Source organism: Trematomus bernacchii, unplaced genomic scaffold (assembly GCF_902827165.1).
Source record: "Trematomus bernacchii unplaced genomic scaffold, fTreBer1.1, whole genome shotgun sequence".
Lineage (NCBI taxonomy): Eukaryota > Metazoa > Chordata > Actinopteri > Perciformes > Nototheniidae > Trematomus > Trematomus bernacchii.
Genome location: NW_022987547.1, coordinates 11,569,736 through 11,581,092, shown reverse-complemented (window position 1 = coordinate 11,581,092; position 11,357 = coordinate 11,569,736). Strand labels below are relative to the sequence as shown.

At 40.0% G+C, this 11,357-nt stretch overlaps 1 protein-coding gene across 1 annotated transcript in view; it reads right to left on the bottom strand.

Annotated features, from left to right (window-relative positions):
- Positions 1–5,197: 5,197 nt before the first annotated feature.
- Positions 5,198–11,357, bottom strand: part of dab2ipb (DAB2 interacting protein b) — a 106,396-nt gene continuing 100,236 nt past the window's right edge. Inside the window, 3 exon segments of the mRNA XM_034123236.1 lie at positions 5,198–5,989; positions 7,900–7,987; positions 8,590–8,792. Coding sequence (XP_033979127.1) covers positions 5,822–5,989; positions 7,900–7,987; positions 8,590–8,792 — 459 coding nt within the window. The 3' untranslated portion in view covers positions 5,198–5,821.

The following is an 11,357-nucleotide window of genomic DNA, read 5'->3' as shown; positions in this document are numbered from 1 at the left end:
ATGACGTATTTGGAAGACATGCTATAATATAATTATTTTCATGTTTTCCTTAATACAAAGGTGTTTTCAACACACTATACGACTTTTTTCAAATTTTCAGACAAACTGTATGATGAAGTTGCATTTGTTTTAAACATCATATTATGTCCAAATTAACGTCATAGTATAGTAAGTCGAATTTTTAATGAAAGAAACATGAAAAAAGTCATAGTATACGGTGAAACCTTTTTGCATAGTATAGTATGTCGAAAAATGTTTAAAACATCATAGTATGGATGTCCAAAAAATACGAAGAATATATAAAAAAAACGTCATAGTATGTCGACATTTTTTTTTAAACATAGTATGTCCAGATAAATGTCGTAGTAAAAGTCATAGTATGGTATGTCGGAAAAAAAACGTAATAGTTTATTGTTCAAAGAAATACATGAAAAAAGGTCATAGTATAGTATGTCTAAAACAAATGTCATATTATAGTATGTAGAATAGACGTTTTTTTTCAAAATACTATACTGTGACTTTTTCTTTCATGTTTTTTTATGAACTACAAACTATTGTTTTTTTTTCCAATTTTCCGACAAAATATACTATGACGTTTTTTTCTCCAAATACTATACTATGACTTTCTTTCATATTTCTATGATATTTTTTTAAGACAGTCTAATACATTTTTTCCATGTTTTAATATGAATTTCTTTTCAAACTAAAAAACTATGAAGTTTATAAAAATGTTTCGACATACTGGCCGTTTCTCAATGTCGAGTAAAGCTGCTGCAGAGCCACTATTTCAAGTATACTACGTCATCGAGTGGCGCCGAATGCTGGGCATTTAAACCATAGATATATATAAACACACATGTTTATATATATCTATGATTTAAACAGTCCTTCGGCGCCACTCGATGACGTAGTATACTTGAAATAGTGGCTCTGCAGCAGCTTTACTCGACATTGAGAAACGGCCACTATATACTATATTTTTTTGATATACTGTCGTTTCTTTTCTACATAGTATCCTATTACTCTCTTTTCATATTTTCCAACATACTATACTATGACAGTTTTCAATTATTTTTCAACAAACAATACTGTTACTTTTTTTTACATGTTTTCCGACATACTACTATGACCTTTTTTTTTCTGATTACTATACTATGATATTGCTTCAACATATACGCTATGTTTGAAAAAAAAGTTTGACAAACTATACTACGTTTTTATCCAAATACTATGACTTTTTGTTCACATTTTTCGCCATACGAAGTTCCCTTTTTTTTTTGGACATACTAAACTTTGATGATTAAAAAACACAGGACATTCTATATCATGCCTTATTTTACATATTTTAATTTTAGAAAAACTATAAATACTATAATATGACGCTTTTTTTTCATATTTTTGGACATACTATACCATGACATGTTTACTATATTAATGTGGTTCTCGTGTCACGTGTCCCATTAGACTGACACCTTAATGCCCAGAGAGATGGTTCCACTTGGCCAAAGGAACAAGTGTGACTCTCAGGGAGCAATTAGCCTCACAGGAGCTTTCCTTCTAATAAACCTGATAATGATCCGCTGTTAATGAGCTCCACACTCCCCATTCGAACATACTGTTTCATGATAAATACATGTCGCCTGGCTTTGAGCTATATTTAGAAACAAAGTGTGAGCATTTAAAAAAAAAAAAAACAGCTCATTCTGAACGAGACATTTTGCTAAAGAATTCCCCGTTACTTCCAGTCTTTCTGCTCCACTGTGGGGAATACCAATGAGGCGTTATGTAGGTCAGACTCTGAGGAGTGTCACATCGTACCCTTCACTCTGTCTCTGGACCTCTCGTCTGAGCATATGGTCTCTAGCTACTTGTCATCTATCTAGGCCTGCTTGAGTATTTAATGAGCATGTGATGCGTCTCACACACTCAAAATAATCTTCATTTACATTTCACGATAACAGAACAATGAGAGATAGACAAGAGGCAACAACATTTTTAAAATAGCTAAATAAAACTTTAATAGGTCTAGTTGCAAATGTACATAAATTGCACAGCCACATTTTGTCAACACAAATTCCTCTGTACATTATTGTTTTGTCACTGTCGTCAAAGGAAGCAGAATCCAGCAAATACTTTATACTTTCAACATACTTACAAAAGTATTTTCTACAAGATAATAGAAAACATACAACATCTTTTACTTTATTTATAGCTTTATATTTTTAATAGATCTTTTGTCGGACTGGATGAAATGTGTGACGAGAGCTACTAAAACCTGGAGGGGATAAAAGAACTGATTGATGAGAAGTGAAATAAAAAAAACAAAGCAGTACAATCAGTTAACTTGTATAGTTGTAAACTGAGATTTGAAGTAAGACTATGTCAAATGTGATAAACAACAGCCTCTGCGTAATGCTTAACTACTGTTATGCTAATCCTCTGATTTAGCTAAATGCTAAACCATAGTTAAAAAAAAATAGCTTGGCATTTAGCTAACATGCTCTTACAGAAACTGAATTTAATAACTGCCTTTTAAAGCAAAAATGACCTGACATTTGCTAATGTTGGCAACCAAAAGTGATTTGTCATAACAGACAAATAATTAGCATCACTCATTCCATGTGTTTAGCTAAGGTAAATGCTAAAAAGTAGTTAACAGTTTAGCATTTAGCTAAAATGCTAAGCATGGTAACAGTAGCATTAATAGCCATTAAGTCAGTGAACTGAAGAATGAATATGCCTTTTATAGCAAATGTATCTTGAATGATTTGTAATAAAGTATTATTTGTTTGTCAAAAGTAACATAGTCTTGCTTTAATCTCTGCAGTAAAAGATTAAGGACTGAATGTGAGGTACAATTTTTTTTGCGCTATGAGAATTCTTCAGTCGGATAGAAAGGTTTGTGAATGATCTATAGAAAAAATCCCTTTCTTAGGTTTTGAAATATGCCACTTTTAAAACAACTGAAATGGGTACTTTGCTTAAAAAACAAGAAGCTAAAAAGCTCAAATAAACACCAACCACCGAGGATAAAAGTGCATTGAGCTAGACTGATGAGAAATAACAGGATTGGGTGTTCCACTACTTCCCAAGAGTCTAACTGATACTTAATCCGTTTTTTTGGCTAGTGATATTACACTCTAAATACAAAAACAATAGCTCTAACAGGGAGTAAACACTGAAGGTTCATTTAAATTGTATAGTTCTACCCCATGAGGACAGATGACCGACTGAGCTATTTTGTATTTACAATATCCATAGATACAGCAGAGTTTGAGCACAAGATACATTTACAAAAAAGCTCTGTTAACATTAGGTAAAAATAGTGTGTGCATTTTATTTACACGTTCCCAGGCTGTCCAGCCTCACGATGCACTCGGTTATCATATATTTACTGTATATATGTCTGCAGCAAAGCATTCATCATTGTCGTCATCACCTTCGAATTGGCAACAAAAAAACAAAAACAAACGGTGAAGCTACCATTGGCTCGAGAGCGAGGTGAAGCATGCGGAGCCTCACACGTGATGTTTACAGTCTGTTACAGGTAAGAACTAATCAATACAAAAATATACAAAATACAGATGCTGATGCATGGGAGCAAATGCCAAGAGAGATAAAAGGACCAAACCCCATGTTAAGACCGTCTGTGAGTTAGCATCTTCACATTAGAAGAACAAGGGATGAAGAAGGGTGGAAGCGAGGAAGAACAAAAGAAGAAGCTAAATGATGTCACGAGGATTAATAATCACAGTTTGGATGCAGCATACGTCTTCACCACTGACAAATAAAAGCAGTTAGAGATCAAATGTTGAAACAAAGGAGGCCATTATGAGAACGGCTCACCAGTCCAGTGTATAGTGTGAGAGGGCAGGGTTTCCGTTATCGGGTTATTTAAACCTCTCCGGTCAATATATTAGGTGTGGCATCATTGAAGGGCAAATGTGCCACTGATTGTATCATTTCACTGGCTGGGGGGGGGGGGGGGGGGGGGGGGGGGGGGCATGTGAATCACAGGCAAAACAAGCCAGTGAGCTTTGGTTTGTTTGGGATTTCTTTCTTCCTTCTTTTTCACTGAGTTCCTCTTCTAGGGGTACGTACAAGTCTACAGGGTAAGCTATGTAAGGGATACAATTACTGAGCCAAATGGTACTGTTCAAATGAAGTCATCTCCCGTGGTAGTTTATTAAAAGAAATAGCCATTATATGATCCATTTCTATGTAAAAGGGGCATACCTCACATCACATACATAAACAGACCGGGCTGTTTGCAGATCCTTGTGCCGTATATCCACCTCGCCTTTGATTGTTGAGGAAATGTAGTGTTGCAGCAGCCCCTCCACCAAATGGAAAGCATCAGAAATCTAAACGCCGTGATGATGTGGTTCTTTAAGTAGCCTGCAGATGAAGATCAATAAACACCAATAATATTTGATCAGAAGTCCTCCCATGTGTCCAGGACTATTGAGATCTTCTAGGGCCGTCACTAACTGTTTCTAACGGAAACCCTGTGAGTGAGTGAGGGTCTTCACACGTCTCTCAATAGCTCTGGTGCTACTAGAGTGAGAAGACCACACGTGTGACTCCAACAGAGCATCTCAATTGGGGTTTGAATTGATCTGAAGAGCAATGATGAGCACCAGAAGAAGAAACCGATCACATGCACTGCACACTGAATGTAAAGGGTCAATGATGCAGGTTTGAGGGGGGGGGGGGGGAGGCGATGGTGCTGATCACTGCTCGGGGGGGGGGGACCCTCTCCTCCAGGGCTCTGCAGCGACACACTACAGTCTTTCATCGCAAGAGAAGAAAACTAAAACTAGATCTCACTCCTAAATAAAGGGCTGCTTTTATATTTGAGATTATCAAATATAGACATGTGTGTATACTCTATAGAAGAAAGGAAATGCATACATCTATATCATTCAATCTCAATGTAGCATATCACATAGATTTAGTTTACTTTACTCTTCATAATACATTTATGTGTGCACACCTTTCCTGTACCCTTTACAAATCCACAGTAGAAGTTGTGCCTTTTTTGCTGAAATCGGGAGCTGTGGGATAAAGTCCAGGTGTGTTCCTTACTTAAGGCGGTTCATGTACCAATAGCTTCTCACAAAGTGCACTACATGGGGATGGGGATGGGGATGGGGGATGGGGATGGGGGGAGGGGGGGGGGGGGGGGGGGGGGGGGGACACTCAGGAACACACCAAGGAGAGAGAAAAGGGACATAAAGATACTTTTTTTGACTAAAAATATCTATTTTTTTTGCGCACCTATTTGGTTCTTTATAAACAATGACTTTAACTGGAAGGTAATCCTCTCCAGACAACGATAGTCCTCAATGCGTGTTCATGTTTTTGAAGCGGGTCCACTCGGTTGTCAAGAGGGAAAAACAGAATGAGAGGAGGAAAGGAGGGTTGCAAAGGTGACCGTGAGAGGCGGTCGTCACTGTGAGTGGTTAAATAGTGGTTCGTCCCACGCGGAGGCAGGGTCTTGAACGTCCCTTCCATCCTCTGGAGAAGTGTTTGACAGATGGACAGCTTTGAGTTTTCTATGTACAAACTCTGCCCCGCCCCCTCGGCCCGCCCCTCCTAACGAAGGCCCGTCTGGTGGTCTTCTCGAGGGATCTGTGCGTTACTTGGCACCCTCTCCAATGCTGCCCAAAAAGCTGAAATATCCTCCAAAAGTAATATGTCCGCTTTCTAAAAACACATACACTCTCGCAGTCTTTCAAACCGACATGCAGCCATATGCATGCATGCACACGTCCTCTCTCTGAATAACTGTACACACTCCACAGGGCAGAGGAAGGCTCTAACAGTTGCTGCTGTTCCGGAACTCTCCGTTCTCAGTGATCTGCAGTTTGGAGGGGTTGGTGGGGGAGATGCCGTTGCGGGTCTGCATGCTGTAGCGCTCCTTCAGCTGCGTGAGGGCGGACATCAGACGGGCGTTAGCTGCATCCAGCGAGGCTATGCGCTTCTCCTGCACACACACACACACACACACACACACACACACACACACACACACACACACACACACACACACACACACACACACACACACACACACACACACACACACACACACACACACACACACACACACACACACACACACACACACACACACACACACACACACACACACACACACACACACACACACACACACACACACACACACACACACACACACACACACACACACACACACACACACACACACACACACACACACACACAGAGAGAGAGTTAGAGCAACAGATGGAATCTATTTATATATCCAACAAAAAGGTGCTGCATGGAAGACGTGTTCTCTGAAGGCCACCAAAGAGCTAGCGTTGCTCTGGTTCATTCAACAAAAAGCAAAGAGGTTTTTTTTATTCATAGGATTATCGGCGACTGTTTTCATCATACAAATCTTTACAATTGAACACTGTTATGATTGTTTAACTGTGATGCAGATGCACTGAGTTAACTCGGCTGTCAAAGAACTAGAGAACGAAGCTTACGGTGGACTTTTGTTCGGTGTTAGGTCATGTACAGTAAACCTACAGCATGTTGTCTCGTTTAACCACAGATATCCATGTTGTACATCAAAATGTGAAGAATTCTTAAGCTAGCCCACTTATTTCAGAAGTCAAACCCTCTTTCCAAAATGCCACTGACTTTAGGTAGAAGGGACCTAAGTGCAAACATGCAACCTTACGTTTAGTTTATTCCTGCAGGTGGGGGGTTTCTAATGCAATAACATTTTATTCTTCTTATCCAAACCCCTTTCTAAGTAAACCTTCCTTCTCTATAAGGCTTGCTTGTACAATGTGGATATACACATTTGTTCTAAATGGCTTGTTTTGTATGTGAAAAGTTATCCCAACAAAGCAAAATGATTGTAACAAAGTTGGATTACAGCAGAGTATTCACTTTGAGTTTTCTTTTTAGGGTATACATTTGAACTCCATATTAATCCAGACAAAGTCATTTTAAATAAAAGTACATTTACAAGTCACATCTGAGCATAAGTCAGTCTCTCCTGATATTGCGTACATACAGATGCAAACATTTAGTCACATAATCTGCCCCTCACAAATGAGTGTGTGTGAGGGCTTCCTACACCAGGCTCTCTGTGTTGATCAGAGCATGCAGAGCATGCAGACCATGCAGACCATGCAGATCATGCAGATCATGCAGATCATGCAGATCATGCAGATTGCTCAGAGGCAAACCTCCCTCTCTGTCTTTATAATGAGATTTCTCCTTTTCATTCTCTGCGCCTGTTTACCGAGGGAGACAACTTATTGCCTTCCTGTGGCGTGTTTGTTTGCAGATGCAAAGTCTCATTACTCGCAGCGTGAAGGAGATTAATCACCTTTCCGTGTCCGTGTCGGCGAATGTTATGTTGCAGCATCGTGGTTCCCCCCCCCCCCCATGCTGTTGTTAAATCCCATTGACATCAATCTCTAAAGACGCACCTTTGTGCTTCATTGTGTGTTGAAAGGCATTAATGAACACTTTGTCCAGCACGCAGCAGAACTGCTCTCCAGTGGTAACTTCTTTCTTGCAACTGTTTTGCCTTTTCAATTACCCCTAGCTCGTTGATAATTATATTCCCAACAATCAACATTTCAGTTTGCACTTTTTTGCTTTCCTAGACAGATTTTAAAACACAGTTTTATATGAACAATAACCACATGGATTATAGAACAGCTTCATGTTAACAGAAAACTAGATAATGTGTAAATGTAGGTTTTAACAGAGGGAGCAGAATGAAACATCTCTGGAGCGACCCTTTGTTTCCTTAAGCAGAGGACACAAGTGGCAGCACATACAAATGGAACCGCAGGCAGAAAGTATCTCTAGAACCACATGGAACCTGCAGAGTGAGCTGACCTGTGCGTCGATGATCTTCTGTTTAGAGTCCACCACGGCCTGCATGTCTGAGTGATCCTTCTTCAGCTCCTCTTCCACCGACATCAACCTGCAGACAGGACACATATATATATAAAGAGGGACAGAAAGCTGCCTTTTGACACCGGCTGCACCATTCACTTTTTTCTTAAATTGAATGTACTAGTGGATATCCAATATTTGGCAAAATATGTACAAATATCTGCATAAATAATTGTGGTTCTGCAGGGAAGCCGTTGCCTACACAACAATATTCTACAGACTAAATATACAACTGAAAATATTTGATTGTTAAAAAACCTCTTAAACAAAAGAATCAGACTTTTATCGTTTCAAAGAATGTGTCAATGGTATTGTGAATATTGTTGACCAGTTTCCTCTAAATCAAAGTCAAGTACAAATAATTGCAATTAAAAAGTTAAAATATTAAAAATACATTTCCCTTTTGATTGGGGGGATATTTCAGACCAAGCGTGGTGACAGCTGCTGCTTGTTAAAACATTCCCAAGAAAGCAACACTAAATATGACATTTATAAAGCTTTACAGTCTCTTAAAAACGTTGGCTCTCTTGATGGAGAATAATAAATACACATGACCCCTGCCATTAAATCCTTTTTTCAAGCAGCCCTGACTCCCACCCACCATCTTCCTCCTCCTCCCTCCCTCCCTACCTGCTGATGATGCCCTTCATCTGCAGGTCCTTGTCGTCCTGCTGTCTGCGCAGGCGCTCCTCGGACTCCTCCAGCCGGGCCTGGTACTCCATCAGGACCTTCTGGGCCTGCTCGTCCTGGCCCTTCAGACGGGCCTCGTACTCCTCCAGCTTCTGCACCGAGGCCCGCAGCTTCTCCTGCAGCACCAGGATCTCCTGCTGGTACTGAACAGAGAGAGGATCATCATCATGTTCTGCTTATCACCGCCATCATCATCATCATCATCATCATTAACCCTATCAGCTGGGACGCCTTCATTAACATGGCTAAGAACCAAAAGACATCTCTCACTCGGGCCTGAGATGATACCCTGTCCCTGAGAGAGTGTCCTTTAGACAGAGAAGGAAACACACGGTTCATTTACAAGCCATTTTCATTATTGCACTCTTACACTATGCCTGAATAGCTGCCCTAAAAAAGGTTTTGGGGAATCAATGATCATCTGTTTCTCCAGTGAGACCTCTGAAATAACTCTTATTGAGAAGTTCAACTGGCATACAAATAGAGTGAAAGAAAAGAGAGGCAGTTTAGGATGAAACGAGAACAAAGAGGAAGGGAGAAGGGAGGCATGGAGGTCGTGAAGTAGGAGTCTAGTCTGTGAAATAAGCTCTGGAATCTCTCCCTGACCTCTCGCTGGACCTCAGAGAGGCTTTTGAAGCAGCTTTCTTCAGGCAAGGGGGGGGACTAATGGAGAAATCGAATCTCTTCAAGGTAGAAAAACACATTTCTTACAACAGCGAGGGATACTGTGATCAGTCAGCGTGACACTGAGACCAGGGAGAGTGGAACCAGAGAAAAGCCTACAGCCACTGCGAGCTAAGAGCTAAAGGCTAACAACAACTTGCTCACAATGGCAGTTTACAAATGTTAATGTTTAACAGGTTTCATATATAAATGATTAATACAAATTGCAACTGAGGGCAGAGGAAATTGGTCAGTAAACAAAGTATAGCATATGAACATTTTGACCTGATGAATAATTGAACTTTAGCCAAATTCATTTCAATTCTTCCTCAAAGGGACATGAGCAACTGTTCTTTGTTCATGGCTTTCCCTCCAGCAGTTCAAACATCATATCTTGACATTGACAATAGAGGTTGTCATTAGGACTAAACCCTCTATGAATAAATTGATTTCATGGCAATCCAGGGCAGCTGACTGCTAATCACATGCTTGAAGTCACGCTGCTAGCATGACTAAAAGGGGTGAACAGATTGTTATACTGTCATAAATATGTAGTACTGTTTGTTCTACTTAATTAAATCAATATCTTGTCAGTTGTTTTAAAGAAAATACTAGACTATTTACTATACTTCTACATGATCTCCTGTCTCCCATCGCATCAACTACAACATTCTGGTCCTCACCTACAAAGCACTCCACCATCTGGCCCCCCCTTATCTCACAAACCTTCTCACCCCCTTATCAACCCCCACGGTCCCTCAGATCCACCGCAGCCGGACTCCTATCCATTCCCACATCCACACTCTGCAGCTTTGGGGACAGAGGCCGCTTCTCAATGTCGAGGAGGCTTGCTTGGTAGCACATGTATGCTGGGCATTTAAACAGTGATTCGGCGCCACTCGATGATGAAGTATGCTTGAAATAGTGGCTCTGGAGCAGCTTTACTCGACATTGAGAAACGGCCAGAGCCTTCTCAGTGGCAGCTCCTAGGCTCTGGAAGTCCCTGCCCCAAGATCTTCGTGACTCTCTGAGTCCCTCACAGTCTTTCAGTCCCGCCTCAAAACACATCTTTTCAACTCTGTCTACCCATAAGCCCCCCTCCCCCCCTCTCAATCAACTTCCTCTTGACTGCCTTTTCTGTTTATTTGATTTGACTATATTCATTTGCCTGTCCTTGTTTGTCTACCCTCCCTCATACTGTAAAGCGTCTGTAGAAATAAAATGTATTATTATTATTATGATTAAAGCTCCCTGCCCTGTCAAAAGTCTTCTCTGATACAAAATATTTTTAGACCAAAGAAATACAGCCTAAAAAATGAAGTGATGTTTTTTATAGGGCGTCTAATGATAAGGTCCTCGTAAGATGCTTTTCAACAATATTTAGTGTTAAGAAACCAATGTAATCTTTACTAGCATTTAGCTTGGGAACTTTATTGCATGTCATACCTTAAATCTTTGTGTCCTTTGAAAGTGTATTGTTAAAGTGCATTTTAAAGGGTGTTTTAACCTATTAAGAGACTGTTTTGTTCTAGACCTGGTACCTGCAGAAAACTTAATATTATGCAGCTTTTAATGAAGCAACACAAAATGTCAGAACAGCTTTTAAAATGATATACTTAGTAAGTTAAACTCAAATGTGTTTGTAATGTTATAGGCTATAATCAACTATAACACACTTATAAAGATACATTCAAGACATAGTCATCTATAAACTATTAGTTTATGATAAAGCCTAACAGTCTTATAATGCTATTATTTACAGTTATACAATCTTCTTCCCAGATAATAAAGTGATACATCTCATAAGGAGGTATTGGGGCCTTCTTGCCAATGAAATAAGGCTGATTTCAAATGAGCTGTGTATCTGTGTTGTGTACGTTAACATGCTGCAGCTCATTAACGAAGAAGAACTAAGCAGGTCACAGACTAACTGCCACATTCTACTTCTTTTTCCACGTCAATCTCTTGCCCACTACTGGGACATTTTCCCCATCATCCCGCTCTTCCCGGGAGGAACGGTGACGTCAAATAGATGGATCTCATTG